Raw genomic sequence first — 17531 nt, forward strand, 5'->3', positions numbered from 1 at the left:
AAGGTTGTTTGTTTACTCTCCGTACATGTTTTTTTTTGTTGTACCCTTTGCCTGCCCTGACGTTTTTGTACGGTTTTTAGTTGTGTGTGTGTGTGTTTGTACTATGTTGTACTACGCGTGCTCTCGCTCGCCCGCATAAACCGCGGAGATTAGCGAAGATCCGTGAGTGTGTTCGCGCCTCCGTTGTCGTTTGTTGATTTTTTTTCGTTCTCCTCCTCTTCTTCTTCTTCCGCACAGCCGTCGTTCGCCCTATGTTCTACGCAATAGTGTGTGTGTTTTGTTTTATCTTGTCGATTTTATTTTAATCGCTCTCTCACTCTGGCTGCATAATTTCGAACCGCCGCGAACTGTGCTGTGGTCTGACTACCAATAATCGTTTTTGTTTCGAGAAATTATTTCTTGGATGATTTTTTTAAATTGTTTCGTGCGCAGTTTTTTTTGCCTTCCGTTTATAGCCACCACACTGCCAACCAAAAGGGGTCGCTAAGGAAGGTTATGTGAAGAAGTAGCCATGATTATTGTGATGCTTTATGATTTGTTTCCTTTTTTTGGATGAATTTTGTACGAAAAAACACATTCACACACACACCTTTGCAGACGGATTCGGAACCGAAAGTACGGTTGCATTATATTTTTAAACTACATAGTACCCACTGACGTCACGGCCTACTTTATTTCCTTCTTCTGTTGTCGTTTTTTTTTTTGCTGTTGTGTTTAAAATTTGTATCTCTTTATTTTTCTGCACGCACCCCAGCACTGGCCCACCACACTCCGTGCCTGCGGGTGGGAATGACGGCGGTGTGAACAATTTTCCCTTTTTTCCCCCAAACATCTCTCCCTCTCTCTCTCTCTCGCTCTCTTTCGCTCGCTCGTGCGCACCTTTCAAATGGTTGCCGCGGATCATATTGCAACGCCGTGTGGCCGTGTGATGCATCCACCAACGGGCAAGTCGCAAATTTAAGTTCGTTTGTTAGTTTGCCCGGCTCCCCCCTTGTGGTTCGTTTTCTCTTTCTTTCGCACGGCTCGCCTATCAATACCGCACTGTCTCAAGACGATTAAGGGCCAAGTTGAAGGGGGATAATAAGGGACGAGAAGGCAAGTGATGAAGCCTTTTTCGGATGCTACTTCTTCTGGTGCGATTGAAAAACCGTTCGTACCGAGCACGGTGTGGAAGGGAAAGTGGGGCCGACTGGGGGGCTGGGGACGAAAAGTTTATGCTTCTGCTCAACAAATACTACCAAACAAACGCTACTTGAGGCGATACGATTTCACATCGGTCGTGACCACGGCCCGGCTGGAGAGGTCGTAGGTTGTGGAATGCATTTTTGGATACCATTTTTCTTTTTTTTTAAGCGACACTCTCGCGTGGCCAGAGAGCGCGATTGCTGGTGGCACGCGACGGAGCAACATTACGGTCGATCGATTTTTAAATTAATTTGCAAACAGCGTACAAAGAACCATTCACCAGCAACCAGTAAGAAAAAAAAACTGTCCCTTTTTGCTGGTGTTTGTGAGCATGGACGTCGTCGACGACCCCATTACAAAGATGACGGTTGTTGGTATTGTGCAGCTAAACTAGCTCATAAAAGGCTAGCACAACGATTGATTTTGTGAGGTTGGATGTGGCAAGAAAAGAAACCTTAAGCACGCGATACTCGAAGCGATCAATTTAAGTTGAATATTGGTGAGACATTCCAAAGTTTGTAACTGGAAATTCCAACACCCTTTGTGTGTCTCTCAATTGGGTGCACTCTAAAAGGATTACGGAGCAAAAAAAAAAAACACCCTCAAACAAATGAGTTAAATGCGGATGCTGAAAAATGAGTCATATTCCCTTTTTTTTGCAAATAAATGTTGAAAATTTTTTCAACAATGACTCAATGACAATGAACATGGACTTAAGAATTAATCCCACTTTTTTCGATGGAAATAATTGGAGATAACGAAACGAGTCTTGAAACGGATGAATCACAGTAGGCCAGTCACATTAATGAGTTGAAGCATCATCATCATCATCTGTGTTTCCATAGGCGACCAACAACCCTGGATCTTCCGTCTGGACCAGGGACCGGCACACGTTTCTCGTAATAGGGCTAGACAGTAAAGAATCGCTAGAAGCTGCGAGCCTGATCTCTCATGCTACGATGAGGTAGTTTTAACATGTTTAACATGTTTGGACATGTATAGTTTTTTATTCAATTACTTGATCATGGCAACAGAAATGTTGGAGTAAACTAGTCAGCAGCGTCTTCCTTTTGGCTTAATGATCTGTAAGGTCATGGAGGCCATATTATGCTTTCCTTGACTAAATGTTTACCCGTGGCTGAATCGCCCGGTCTTGCATACGGGGAATAGATCAGGACGGGATTCGATAGCCGGTTCTTCCGTGTGAAGATACGTCACATCGTCAACGACTAGATAAATCTCCACTACATAGATAGATCACAAGTAAAACAAGCAACTCTGCTGGCTTAAGAACGAGATTTTGCGTTCCTGGTAAATCCCAGCAATATTTGCTCGTCTAGACAGGTTCTAGAGTTTCTACCATTCACTACTCTAAGTTTAGTCTCATTTTTGATGACCTTTCCAGTAATTATCTCCTCTTTACGGCATCTACTTATGAGAGATCTCATACTTGCAATTAAAATTACGTAAATTAGCCCTTCCTAATGACTTCTTCGTGCGCCATATGTATTCTAACCTTCACCGTTCATTTGCCAACAAAACACCACAACAACGCCTTCTACTGTGTGCTTCTTAAACCTTGCGTTCGGATGGCAGTATTCTTGCCTGATCGCCCTTCAACCCCTCGTTCGAACATTGATGAATATTTAAGTCGAGGTTTGGGACGCACCAAACTAGCGCACCAAATACACCAATAAAAACCCTCCTCCCGCATCAAATACAACTGCCTAAATAAGGGAAGTGCAGGAAGACCATTTTGGTTGTTCGCCTTTTTTTGTTTCTCTCAATTTCTGGTATTTTTCCATCTCCACACCACCAGCAAGTTGGTTGTAGCAAACCAATCGTACAATCGACGACATATCCATGCAAGTCAGACAGTGAAACCGCGCACTTATTAGCCGTTTTCATATCCACTCTCTATCCACCGAGCATTTACAATAATGGCGCTGATCTTTGTCTCTGCCTCTATATCTCCCTCTCTCTCAAGCACTCATTTTTCTTATCTACCCATTCTGTCTGTTGCATTATGTTCGAACTAATTGACGATGGGTGAAATAACGCGCGCGTCAAAATGGTTTGCCTTTGGCGGATGACTAACATCGGTAGACCTCCCCATCTAGGTCGCGTTCAGTCTCTCCCGTTCTCGATAGTGCAGCTCTCTCTCTCTTTCTCTCTCGCGCGCACTGTTTGCACCTTGAGCTGCAAGTAAAATCGGTAGCTATAGCAACACAAATACGCATCTTGTGGCAGCTATCAAGAGCATAAAATCACACCCAACCCACACACACACACACACACACACACACACACACGGACGGGCGCTTTGTAAAACAGTGTTGCTAAATTTGATTAGTGCTGTCGTATTGAACTGCGAGATCGATCATCATAAAATTCCGGTTATTTGCTTCTCCTTTTTCTTGAAGTGTGTCTGTGCCACACACACAGAGACGCTCTTTTTCTTCAATAATGCTCACCGTGATTGCTTCCCGGGGTAGTTTCATCTTCTCGTGAGGCGAATCATGGGCGCCCATGGCATGCAGGGAACTGGGACGCTTCATTTCTGCTGCTTCTTCGCAGTTGGTGACGTTTCTGCCGTGACCGGGAATCTGTCGGGTAAAACCCGTGGGCGCCACATCAGTTCCCGGACGCTGGTTGTTTGGTTTTTCACAACATTTTTGAACACACACACGACACGCATTCATTTTTGCATTGACAGGCAACAGACAACCAAAACCAAACTTTCCAAAAACAGACGTCCGGCAAAAAGGGTTGGAGGCGCCGGCGACCATTCCGATGCAGCGTGTCGGGAGATGTTCCGCAACGCGAAACCCTGGGTAAACCCGACCCCGAGGGGGGCGGTGGTCGGAAAAGTGAAACAAAAATTGGTATAATAAACTTAAAACGGGTTGCGCGTGATGGTGTTGTGTGCGTTTGTGTGTGTGGTTTACCACCCCAACTGCTTCATACGCGTTGAAGGACGCCGCGCGTAAGGTAAACAGGTAAAGAAATGGATGACCACCGTAACAGACCTTAAACAAAGAAAAGGGAAAAACACATCCACATGTGAGAAAGAGAAGGCGAGAAAGAATCATGAGAGAGAGAGGGAGGGAGGGAGTCTGAAAACATCAACGGTAAAGCATAAACTGTACCTCATCATCCGCATCATCATCGGGAACATCGCGTATCTTAATTATTTTTGCATACGTGGCAGACGTTTTTTCTCCTCCTTCTCAACCCACCTTCTGTTGTTCTGCCACGATTTTCCACCGAATGTGTGTGTGTGTGTGTGTGTGTGTGCTTTACATCATCATTACACCCACACAAACCAACAACTCGAGTCCGCTTACAATAGCGCAAACAGAACTCAAGATAATAAATGGATAAAACCGTTACTATGCTATGTTTTAATGGTTTCGAACAACCCCAAAATCACCCACCGATCATAGCGCTCGCAAAATCGCTCACCGTTTTTTTTTTGCGTACGTGTTTCCTTCCGGTGGCGCGTTCGTTTCGTTCGCGAACATAAGACAACAGACGATAAAAAAACCCACACACTCAGAAATCCAAGAAAAGAAGTAAAAGACCTCGACCCAAACAACAATAGAGCAACAACAAAAAAATGATACAAAAAAAAGGGTGGTGAAATAAAATAATTCCAGCTGACGTAAATTTTTACCCCGCAAAACGGCATCAAGCTGATAAGTCATACACGTTGTGCGTGTACGCACTCCAGGAAGAGGGGTGGCGTGGTACACTAGGGGAAGAGGAGTGACAAAAAAGGGCAACAAAAGGGGGAGTCGTTTCTCGCTGCTAAATTCCATGTGGTTACTCACAAAGGGGGTAGGGATGGATTTATCAGGTGTGCGCAACTGGATAAAGTGTGTGGCCGTTAAAACAACATTCTGTGTGGCACAAAACACACACACACACACACACACACACACACACACACACACACACACACACACACACACACACCTACTCAGCACGTTACATAGGGGTGGCTCTCCAGGGGTTGGTGGGTGAATGGGGAGATCCGCAATGTGTATCGCTTACAAGGGCAAAAGACGTGTGTATGTGCTCATGCTAATTTTTATTCGAAGCAAAACGGGTCTGGTTCTCGAGAGAAGGGGGGAAAGAGAAGGAAGGTGTGGAGGGGGAGGGGTTGTGAGGTGCACGTCCAACCATGCTAAGAAGTTTTATCGCCAGTTGAACAACCAGCACATCCAGCCGATTACTTTATTGGGCAGTGGATGATGATCGGCGATGTAACATTTATGCCTTTTTATTAGATTCCTATATGTGTGTGTGTGTTTGTGAGGAATGATTCCGGATGTTTCCATTGTGGTATTGAAGAGCAAATATTTTCGGATAAAGATTAGGTTTTTCGAGTGAAAATCGATCAAACATTTACAAATTTTAAAATTTGAAATTTAAATCATTATACTGAAGGTGAGCGGGATAGATAGAGAGAGAGAGAGAGGAGGACAGCGCTCGAGAGTAAATATTTCATAAATGTCCCAATTAACATTTTCTTTCGTCATGCGTTGTCAATGATGATTCACTACTGCTACTGTCATTAACCGCATGGTGAAATTCCATTCTGCGCTGCGGCATCATACAGCGTCATTTAAGTACGCGCGCGTCAATGGTATGGAGCCCTCTTGTGTGCAAATGTGTGCGTATTTATGTGTAGCGAGTTGTTGCGCGTTCTGTTTTTTTTATAACTATGTCACTAATAATATGCCCTCGTTTCGGTTCGCCCTTAGCAACACGCAACGATTATCGCGTCTCGTCTTTTGGTGCCACGCCTGCCGTGCCTGCCCAGCCATGGATATTAATATTTCCCTACAGGCGGGCAGGGTCCATATTCTGGAACTAAGATAAGATGGCAGCCCCAGAGGTATGCGGAGGCGTTTGGGAAGAAGTTTTGAGCGAGAGTGTCTGATAGTCTGGTTCCATTTGATTTAGTTGCCTCACCATGAATCATGACTGGATTAGTTATATTTTTGTACGATGCCTGTCAACGGTGTACCCCACACTGGATTCTTTCCACCTGCAGCTTTTATTAGTATCTCCCTCTCTCCCTTGTATGTGTGTGTTTAACTGAATAAATTATGGATGTATTTAATAAGATCCGCCTCCAGGAACAAAGCGAAACCCTCCGGTTGAGTCATTGTGCCCACCTGCCCTCATGTGTCCTGATGACTCTCGGACTCGGTTTATGGCAGGTGACATAATCATAGCGATCGGTACCGTAACCTTAGCAACGTGGCATACGGACACGTTTATCACGCAGAGGCTGAAGAGCGCGATTATCTGGCTGTCTTTCCAAAAATAAACGCTTACTAACACTCAGTGACTCGGTGTATGAACCAGCGGGGGTTGGGGAGATCCCAAGTGCGCTAAATTAATCATATTGATCATGTCCTTCCTGCTTCGAACGTGATTTTCGCGTGTAAGAGGGGGGTTTGATTCGCCTACTTGGATGGGTGCGACACGATCCACACACTTGTATCTGGCTCCGGTACGAGGTCCAGCTCTAGCGATTGGGTAATTTAATTCCACTCCACTCCAAATAAAATCCCTGTCCGAACGGCCGGACACCCGGCCTGTACAAACAGTAAAAAATGAGGGGGTTTGCTGAGTGTGTTGGTGCCGTGACCGTGACGCTACAGGCGCGGTAGCAAGACATAAAGAACAAACGTATCGAATGCGTTTCAAATCACAGTTCTTCCTTGAAACGATCGGAACAAACAAGGTCGCGGGGGGGGAGGGAGGGTTTGTGGGAAACCTGAGCGCCGTTGAAGGAAACAAGGGTGGAATGGGAAATGAAAAATCGAAAACCCATACACAGACACAACCGACCGCCCTCGGCACCACTAGAACCGAACGGAAGCGTATTAGCGTACAAACAGGTCGAAACGGGGGGATAAATGCGGTTAAACAAATGAAGGCAAAGCATCCCTCGAAACCTGCAGAACAAAAGAGAAAATGAAGACGCACAAGCGGGCATCGGGTGTATCGAGCACGACATGAAACGTGGATACAAAATTTACAATACAAAAATCACTCACACACACACATTCATACGATCATCATCATCCACCCAGTCCGCCCCCCACAGTTAGTGTGGCGCATCTTATAAATCGCGTGAGAGCAATGCTCTAAACCTCCCTCGTTTGAGAGCGAGCGAGAGAGATAAAAAAGGACAGAGCGGAAAGAAGAATATGTGGGGGGTGATGGGCGGCGACATTCCAAACATCAATCATTTCACCTTTTCGGTTTGGTCGAAGTAACCTGTGGAAACCAGAAATTCGACCTGGGTGAAGAAAGGTGGACCCGAGGACTGGAGGGATGGTGTGCACGAGGAAGGCAGAAATGAAGGGATGGGATTTAGAGAGATACGGGGTGAGCGGATATATCTGTGGTGACAATGAGAGAGTCGGAGCACAATCGCTGGTTTAAGAGGGTGGTTGGAAAGGGGTGGTTCCTTGGGGATGTTGGTGGTGGTATACTTGGTACGGCGGCGACAAGAAGGTATCGAGCAAATTTACGGCGAGAAGATTTGCGTAGCCAAACAGTGCGTTTCGAACTTTTCGAAGCACTCCGGGCAGGAATTTATCTTGAAATAAGGGGGAAAAAATAGCTGTAACTGTTTTGCTGAGAGATTATAGAATCTTAAATGCTTTTTTATTTAATAAAATTATTGGATACAGTTTCCCAATATATGTTGACCCTAAAAAATATATTTATTGATGCTGAGGCCAGCTTGAAGTCTGTGAGACTGTGTGGGAAGTTGTTCAACTTACTCAAAAATATTTTTACTAACTAACTTTGTACAGTTTTTTTTATTAATTTTTCTCCTGTTTTGGATGAGTGCTAAGGTCGTTCTAGATCCATGCTTAATGACAATAAACCCGCTACGAAAAAAGGCTAGTTTCCTTTTAAATTTTTGTTTCATTTGAAAAGTTGTACAACAATGTTGAGTGATTTTAATCTTTCTTCTATTACATGTTTTAGTCTTTTCCCGAAAAAAAGAAGCTCATATAAACTCGAAGCAGTAATATCCAGTCTTTGGATGTATTTCTTTATTCCGAATAATTTCGTTCAGAGATAAAACTTGTTACGGATAAAATTTTATTACTATAGCCCCAAATCAATTGTTGGCGCTGTAAAATCTTCTTCTTCTTCTTCTTTGGCACTAAAACCTCGAGAGGTCTCGGCCTGCCATTTCTGGCTTTCTGTGACTTAATTTTACCCGTAGAAAAGTAGTCAGCCTTTCGTACGGGGAGGCGGTCTGGATGGAATTTGAACCCCGGCCCTGCCTTGTGAAGACCGGCGCCGCTGTCGCCTCGGCCACCGGACCGCCCCATGAAAATGGCCAGTTTTTCGCCTCGGCCAGCGCCACCGGACCGCGCTGTAAAATGGTGCATGAAATTGAAATACATATTTTCATTACATGCCATGGCTCTCTGGGACATAGAGTAATGGAATGCAATATCTTGAAAATTCATCTTTTTTATACATATCTTGCAAATACAAATATGTCATCAATAGTAGACAAAAAAAAATTTGTACATACTATTAGATTTTAGGATTCGAAACAGTAATTTCATTTTTATTTTCTTTTCTTTATTTCTTATTAATAAAAAGGATAGAAAGGAAGAAAGTGCATTTCAACGACCTGATTCTAGCAACTGACTCACATAGCTGTAGCTAAAAATAAGTCACGCACTGTAGCAGGCGGCAGCGGTTGCTAAGTTGTCATAACATAGCGGCATAACTCTTCGCTTCGCTCGTTTTTCTCACACCCGCCCTGCTCATCTCATCTAGCCCCAAAAGGCACAGCAAAAAAACTCACCCCACCTTAGCCCAGCGTCATCAGGAGAGGAGAAAATCAATGTTTGCTCCCCGCTTCGACAATCGGCAAAACCTTGTCACGGATACTACATACTACGTGGTCGTGGAATGGGGAAAAGAATATCGAAACCATCCATCGCCTCCCAACCAAGAGGGGGGAGCGAGCATCAGTCATCCAGCAAAGCCACACACACACACACACACATGGTTGGGAGATTCCCGCCACCAGCTTCCCCCTCACCTACCTTACCCTGCCTCCCCCCACAGCTACATTAAACACATTGACAAAGTAGTTTCGCAACCCCGTTTTCTCCATCGCACCAGCATTTGCTCGCGCAGCAGGCCAGTTTTTCGGAATCGTTTACCTTAACTCTCGCACTTGTGTGTGTGTGTGTGTGAGTGTTTGTGTGCGAGCACGCTATGAAAACAGACAGGTCCAATTCTTTCGGTAGCTTTTGTTCACCAAGAAAGGAAGGCGGAAAACAACGAGAGGGTGCGAGGTATCGGGGGGGAGGGGGGGGGGCGAGAGATGTTGCGGAAAACCATGGTTCGAATGAGCATAAGACGTGAAGGCTTCGTCGGGTGTGGTTGGCGGGTTTGAATTTAATGCGACCACCCTTCTCGACCAGGTTGGCTCAAAGTTGAACCGTTTGTCCATCTCACTCATTCATTCCTTCACCCTTCCTGGCGCCCCTCCGGAACTCACCCCTCGTGGAAGCTCCAAATTCGAATGCAAGTGTTTCGCCGCGGTGCTTCTGACACACACTCTACATCGAGCGAGAGAGACCAAGAGAAGAATGTGCACGTGCGCCAGTGGGGAAAAGCACAAATTGGGGCCAGAAGCGAAGAAACTGAACGTTTCGCGTGTACACCACACTCAAGCGTGTATGTGTGTGCGGATGGGTGTTGTATCCGTTTTCCCGATCATGTTTCCCATCACCGTTAGGTGCATTTGGGCTGATTGTTGGAGGGGTCATGATGGTGGGTGGTGGGGTGGCATGCTCTTATGCTTTCCGGGTGTGTGTCAACCATACCAACCTCAAAAATGCTCCAGAGACTCTCGACTCCTCTTGCTCGCACGGGCCACGTTTTTTCGCGCGCGCTCTCGCTCGCTCGCTCGAGAACACTTCCGGAAAGGTCGGGCCACCACCCGATGTCGGTGTATTAGACGGGTGGCCGAATTGTTGGTTCATTTATTTATCTATTTATTTATTTACGCTCTCTTCGCTGCTTCTCACCCATCATCGGAAGGATTTTTTTTGCACGTTAACGGGACGTGATAAAACGCCAGGCAAAGAGGGAAATTGCTGAGGGATAGGGGGTGAAGGAGGAGAACAGAGTGGTGGCTGAAAAAGGAGGAATCAGGGGGGGTTAAGGGTGCGATACACAATTTTGGGTAGAAAAACGCGTTGTTCGGGCAGCATTAACGCGAATGCGCGCGCGGGAAACACTTTTAATCATCGGCCATCGTAGTAGTCGTCGTCGTCGTCGTTCGAAAAAGTATGTGGGCAGTAGTGTGTATGTCTGTGTGTGTGTGTGTGTGTGTGTGTGTGTGTGTGTGTGTGTGGTGTTTTTTTTATTGCGGTTCATTTCTTTTGTCCTTTCATCCCTCCCCAGAATTTGATTCTTTTATTATTATTTAATGAATAATTGAGTTTTTTTGTTCTTTCAAATACTCGTTTACGAACTCACCGTGACACTCAATTGAAGCAATGGAAAATGGGAAGCACATTCTAATTTTTCCATACGCATAGATTCTTTTAGTGTCTCTTGCTGCTTCTGTTAATCACAGTAGCACCGCTGCACACACATTTTTGCATCTGGAACTAATCGTTCGAAGCGGAGCAATAAATGAAGAAGGGTTGAAGCGTTAAAAATTTTCATTTTCTGCTTCTTTTCTTGACTTTACAGCTAACCCCCCGAATCCCGCCACCCCCGGGCCCCCACCCTCATTCTCCTGTCCACCCGTCCATCAAGCATTGCATTTTCCTAGAGCAATCTGGTTTAACCGCTTTTCCAAAACGCATTGCTCTGTCAATGGCTCGTTTTCTCTCTCTCTCTCTCTCTCTCTCGATCTCTCACTCTCTCTCTCTCTCTCAATTTCAATAGGAGCAGCAGTTAGTTTAAGTTGCCCTTTTTCGAATGATGATGTTTTATTCGAAGCGAAAAGACACCCCACCACCATCAACTCACCCTTACACACACACACATTGACAACGGGTGGATGATGATACAGTGGCCCACCGCCGTATGACCTTCTTCCGTTTTGGTGAAGAGTGCTGTGTTAAGTTCTTGTCGGGGCGTTGTATTTTTTTTTTGCGTTTCTTTTCCAACCCCACCCCATATGCTGATACCGTCATGATCACACACGAGCATATAATATTTATGCTCTCTCGTTTTGTTTCCCCATACCGGCACTATCGCAACTTCCTTCACACTCGTTAACTAAAAAGCCTGTCCTGTTTACCTGCTTCGGTCACACTCATTATGGAAACATCCCTGTTTCTTTCCATCCTAGTAGCGGCGCAGTCTTCCGTTTCGCGGACTACTTCGATTGTTTCGAAGCTACCAAAGCCGGAGAATCCCGGATGCGGAATGTGCGCGAATGAATGGCTTCTTATTTTAATTTGATCGAAACTTGTTCACCCTTGCTCGCGCTCTCTCGCTCTCTTTTTCTAAACATATCTCGCCATCTTTTTCTTTGCGCGTCTGTTCCCTTTGCCTCCGCGGTACGGCAAGGGTTTCGCGTAGATGAGAGTACGGCATGACAAACACTGGGCCAAAGGGAGAAAGAGGAAAAAACACATATAAACGGAGCGGACAGCAATTGTTCCCTACCTTGCTGAAGGTGTGTATTGATTATTATCTGTGTTCGGTGCGGTTTGGTTTTAAATTTATTCACCTAATGCTAGCCGCCGCCGCCATCTTGTTGTGAAGATGACGGCCGGACAGCTTTTTCCTTCCAATACAGGAAGTCAGATTTAATATTTTTCGTATCGTTTTTTTTCTTCTTTCTTCTTCTTCAACCAGGAAGACGTAAATTCCCACTCGAAGGATAATGTTTTGGGAGTTGCTGTATAATTTTTATTACCCACACTTTTAGTTGTTCAGAGTCAAGCATTTTTCGCCAGGAGTGTTTGGCGCCAACGTGAAACACGTGGCCAGCAAAAGGCAGAGGCAACACAACAACCAAAAACCCACCCACTCTCGGTGGAAAGTCCCAGAAAGTCCACACGGAGTAGATAAAAAGGCAGCAAGATGTGTCATAAAGTGCTGCCGCACCCTGCCTTCTCTCCACTCGCCCCTTTCCTTCTCGTCTTCCAAAGATGGGAAAGTTCCAACCAACAACAAAAAAAAGAAGGGAAGTTGTGCATAAAGAAATCACGTGCAGCACAACACTCAAAACCCAAATCTCGTCAATCTCAGCGAGGGAAAACATTGATACTTTTGGGATTTTTTTTCGGGTTTCTTCCAGATATTTCGGAACTTCCGCGCTAAACATCCCGATGCTGTCTTGGGCATTATTATTGGGCGAGTATTTTCCCGGGTGGTTCATTCGTAATTCGTATGCGTTATAAATCGACACATCGACGAGGACCAACTTCCGCCACTCCCGGGTGAGGAAAAACGATCAATAAACGAGCCGGCGGTAAATAGCCGGGGCAGTAGAGAAGTCAGGCAGGGAGAATCAATTCGAACCCTTCGGAAGTTGTAAGTGAGTGGCGATTGTTTTGCAGCCGGGTTAGCTGCTAAACCCTCTCACAAACATTTTGAAACCTCACACGGGGATGCCGAGAACAGGGGGGGTATAATTTCCCGTTGAGAAATATGTACAGGAAGCGATACAGGGAGTGATCATGATGATGGGTCAGCGTATCGAAAAGCAACACCGCAAAGCAAACGGCGGGAAGGGCGTTTGGGTGAAGGATAGTTTTTAAGATAATCTTTCTCGCTCGACACACGTGAAGGGTTGGTGTGAGATGTTCGTGCTGTCCTACTCCCAGCATAAACAGCAACCATTGCCAAAGGAGCATAGAAAGTGAGCGAGCAAGAGAGAGAGAGAGAGTGAGAGAGAGAAAGCAATCAAAAGGTTACACCGCTACCTTCGATATGATTATTTCTTCTGATGCTGCTGCTGCTGCTGCTGGTGCTTGAGCAACCATAGATGATTTAGTACTGTCCCACCAGCGACCGATGAGGAAGAGGAGGAGAAGAAGGCATAAAAGTGAATAGAGGTACAGCAGATGCTACGGACGGTGTGGTGCGATGCGTTGGCCCCCTTCTCTTGGCAGCATAAAAAGAAACACTCTGCTTTAGACGCATAAGATGCGGGGAGATGCGAAATATTGGAGTGAGATCTCCTTCACTGGTCAAGCGAACGGAAATGAAACCATTTTTTTAACAAACACGACTTAAAACAACCGCCACAGCAAAATCTTCCTTTCCTTCCCCACCTGCCCTTCCCTCCCTCCCTCTCTATTTGCTTCCGTTTGCGGGAAGAGTGTGGCTGAGCTACAATAGCACGCGATGGTCGCCTAGAAGGAGTCGATTTTGCATTCCACTTATGCATATAGAGCCGCGAACTAGTGCACACGCTCACATGCATACATTTAGTCGCGGTTTGCCTTTACACACCACCCTCGCAACGGCATTGGAAATCGGGCACACATAAAACACAAATTAGTTCGCCTAAGAGACTCTCCGTTGCTCCCATGTAAGCGTTGGGCATTTTGTTTTTTTTCCTCATTCGCATAGAACGGCCTGGCCGTATTGCTTGAAGATAAAGCGTTAGGAGGAGATAGAAAGAGCGAAAAAAATCATAGGAACGCACGCTTCCAATCCACCCCGCAAGAAAACGGTTCGATTTATGTTTTCGGTCGAACAGTGGAGAACAATTCCCGCCAATTACGCGAGCGCGAAAGAGAGAGAGAGAGACTTTAACGGGCTACGGATTGTACGGAACGCAGCATAACCGCGGAGTGTGAGTAAAAATATGCAGAATATCATTAAAACAATAACAACACTCCGGAATGAAGTTTTATGCTTCCCGATGCTTCTTTTTCGCTCTCTCTCTCTCTCTCTCACACACTCGCTCGCTGCTGTCTCGCATCTCACTCTCTAAATCGTTCTCTTTCTTTTGTGAGATACGTCGTGCGTCTCGTTTGTCATCATCATCATCAACACACCATCATCGCATCTTCATCGGCGCCGACGATGTTAATTTTTTTTTCTCCCTACGTCAGAAGCTAATGTGGGTGTTTGGATCACATCTGGGGAGGGCGGCAGGTAGGTGGGGCGGGGGTGAAAAATTCGTCATTCGTTCCCTCACGCTAACCAGAAGAGGCACACTTCCCATGCTTCCCCCAAAAGGGAGTACGAGAGTGCATCGTGTCCTTTGCGCATTAACGCGCGTTTGGTTTTTTCGTTGCTGATGAGGTTAAAGTGAGAAAGGAACCGATCATCGGTCAACGAAATCGGATACGTACGTAAAGCGGGAAATCGTGGCGAAAAAATGCACAGCTACACACACACACATGTCACTCCCGTGAGGACCTGCTTCTCAGCAGGCCCTGTCCCGTAAAATCCTGGGCGAAAGAGAGGAAGGGATTTTATTGGGGGTGTTTTTGTGTTCCGATGGCTACGAGATGTGAAGATGAAAAAGCGCCAAACTCCCGTTCGCGAAAGATATGTAAAAAATTGGTCAATACATATAACAACGAGATATGAAAGGCGTGCACGTGCGACAGACCGGGAGATGGCGATAGAGAGGAGGCATGGGAACTTTCGGGCCCAGCCAGCCAGTCAGTGCAATAAGTGAATGGAGTGTTTTTTTTTCTGTTGGCAGTGATTCCGTACGATAGCAAGTTAACCCTTCGATGCGTAGAATGTGGTTACGAAGGGAAATGTAGAGAAAACGAAGGGAAATGTAGGTAAAAGTTTAGCAAAAATGCGAGAAATCGTTGTAATAATGATTAATAATAATTAAAACTAATAAATAAAAAATAAATAAATAAATACTTACAGTAAAAAGTCTGAAAAATATAACCTTTTGGGTAACTCAGTTGCAAAAATGAGTGTCCGTGAGTGGGGGGGCATCATTTCAGACTTTAGCCTATTATTTTATTGAATTTGTTTGATTTAATTCAATCAATAACTTTAACGACTTGTTATAAACTGTTTGCATTGAAATCATAATGCGACTGTTCTATTCGTCAGATATCCTCATCAGTTCTTGCTTCTTTAATTTAATTTTCTCGCAGCTGGATAGTGAATGCTGGGATAACGGTCCGCGATAGGATATAATACACGGTCCTGCCGTGTGAATACTCGGAACTACTTCCTCAAAAATATTTGGGATGCCTAGTTACTTGTACTAGTCACTTTGTCATTTTGAGTATGAAATATTGGATAGCTTCACTAAAGTAAAGGCATTGTTTGCGTTTTGATTATTCCCTTCCAACAAGTCAGTATAAACGTGATTGTTTTTGTAGTCCATCTCAAATCCAGTAATACGCTATCTAGGGACTGATAGAAACAGATACATCATTGACTTTATCGGTCTACCAATAGGCTATCTATAAAACAATTTCAAATTTACAACCTCGTGCGATTAGGACGTCTAAGAGCAACGTGGACAATTAACATTATGATGCGCATTATGGTTGAGGTTGTAAATAACTTTAGTATCAAATGCGAGATAAACCGCGTATGGACGGGTGTGCCGACCGATTAGTCCGAACTCGTTTCAGCCCTCGGGTGATTCATGTCGCAGATGTGGCCTACTACTGTTGCGTAGTTTACTATTCTATTCGAAAATAACGTTTGAATCGTATTATAACGCCAAATAAAAAAAAATCTTGCCCTACTTTCCGTATTTGTTTATCGTTGTTGTATTGTTCTTTTTTTTCGATAGTGAAAATAGTCCGGGTATTAAATCTCGTCTAGACTGTATCCACGTTTAATTATCCGACTATCAAGCTTCATCTTATAATCAAGCCTAGGAAGCCAGCACTAGTATCAGTTGTAAAGAGTATTATGGATTTTGGTCAAGTACTCTCGAGGTTGTAAAGCATAAAGAGTGAGCTTAGCATTCACTAATCAAAAATCAGTCCTTAGAGAGAGTGTTATGGATCACGCAAGGAACAATCAGTAGAGCAGCAAGAACATTCACGATCAACGAACGGTAGCTAGTTTCTGACATGCTATTAAATCACGGCTACTCACACCTCCCTTGAACCGCAAGGGTTAACCCACCTTCTGGCCGGCAAGGGATGCTTGGATGCTTGGTGGCACTTCGTAAAACTGAAGGAAGCCGAGTTTGCTCTAAACCCGAAGCCCTAAAACAAAAACACAAAACCGGACCGGAACATTTGAATTGTGTTGCGGGTATTCGCGTAACCCCGTGGGTGCAGGGAGGACACAGCCCGAATGTGTGGAATGTGTAATGAGCGCATAGATTCCGTAAGGGCGAGAGAAGTCGAAGAAGATGTCCCAAAAGCGGTACACCGTCGTGCGGGTTTTCGAGTGCCATTGTGCCATCGTGCGCAACTGTACACCAGGGCACACCGATAGGGCGATACAGGGCTCGGGGATAGGCAGACAGGGTCGGATCGCCCGCTGGTTTCCATGCTGGAGGAAAGTCATGTTTTTATTGAGCAACATTTATGCGCATTTGTGTGTTATATGTGTGTGTGTCGGTCGGAGTGCTCGACTTTTATATCGTGTCAATTCCTCGTGAGTTCCCCATCAGCTTCTATCGCTTTGCCGATGCGGTTGCTTTGCAGTCTAACGAGTCACAAAGGGTGCTGGTCCTCGCAGGCAAAGGGAGAATGGCTTCGTACAAGGGGGACTGTGTAAATGAGCATATCGAACGCGGGACCATTTAAGGGGTAGTTATTTAGCTGTTTGTGGATTTGTACCGGGATTATAGGAAGCACTGGTGAAAGATGAAAAGAGGACGACTACCGCTCTTGAGGACTACCACTGCCAAACCGTAGAAACAGTTCGTTGCAAATGGAGTACATTTAATTTAATTTTTGATCTGCTGTACCATACCGATTCTTAGTAATGGCGGAGTAGACATTCCAGCCCTCCACATCCACAAAACCACCGAAGAAGCTTCCCGTCTGTCTCGACCTTCCTGTAGCAACGATGCGCCCTGGTATGTAGATTTACTGCTTGCCCGTTTGCTTCTTGGCTTCCCACACGGTTCGACGTATTTATTTTTGCCTCAGTTGGCACGTTCGACCCTTGCCCGTCAAGGTGGCATTGCGCGCACACCGTTTTGTCAAAACACGCCACCGTAAAACCGTAACCGTGGTGACGTAAATTCTTTTCAACACATTTTTCACACCACATTTTACGACCGATTGCTGTACATCGCAGTAGGCGAAAAGCACGCGACAAGCTCTTACTGGGCGCTGCTCTGATGACGGTATAGCTGATAAGATGTCGAACCGAGCGTTGCACTGATAGTGACGTAG

The 17531-nt window shown here is 45.3% G+C and overlaps 1 protein-coding gene across 1 annotated transcript; it reads left to right on the plus strand.

Annotated features, from left to right (window-relative positions):
• The first annotated feature begins 11444 nt into the window (after positions 1-11444).
• LOC118504176 lies at positions 11445-12721 on the plus strand. The gene is made up of 3 exons (XM_036038326.1): positions 11445-11896; positions 12079-12084; positions 12152-12721. The coding sequence occupies exons 1-3, from the start codon at positions 11813-11815 to the stop codon at positions 12422-12424; spliced, it is 363 nt and encodes a 120-aa protein (XP_035894219.1). The 5' UTR covers positions 11445-11812; the 3' UTR covers positions 12425-12721.
• Positions 12722-17531: the final 4810 nt, after the last annotated feature.

Source organism: Anopheles stephensi, chromosome 2 (assembly GCF_013141755.1).
Source record: "Anopheles stephensi strain Indian chromosome 2, UCI_ANSTEP_V1.0, whole genome shotgun sequence".
Lineage (NCBI taxonomy): Eukaryota > Metazoa > Arthropoda > Insecta > Diptera > Culicidae > Anopheles > Anopheles stephensi.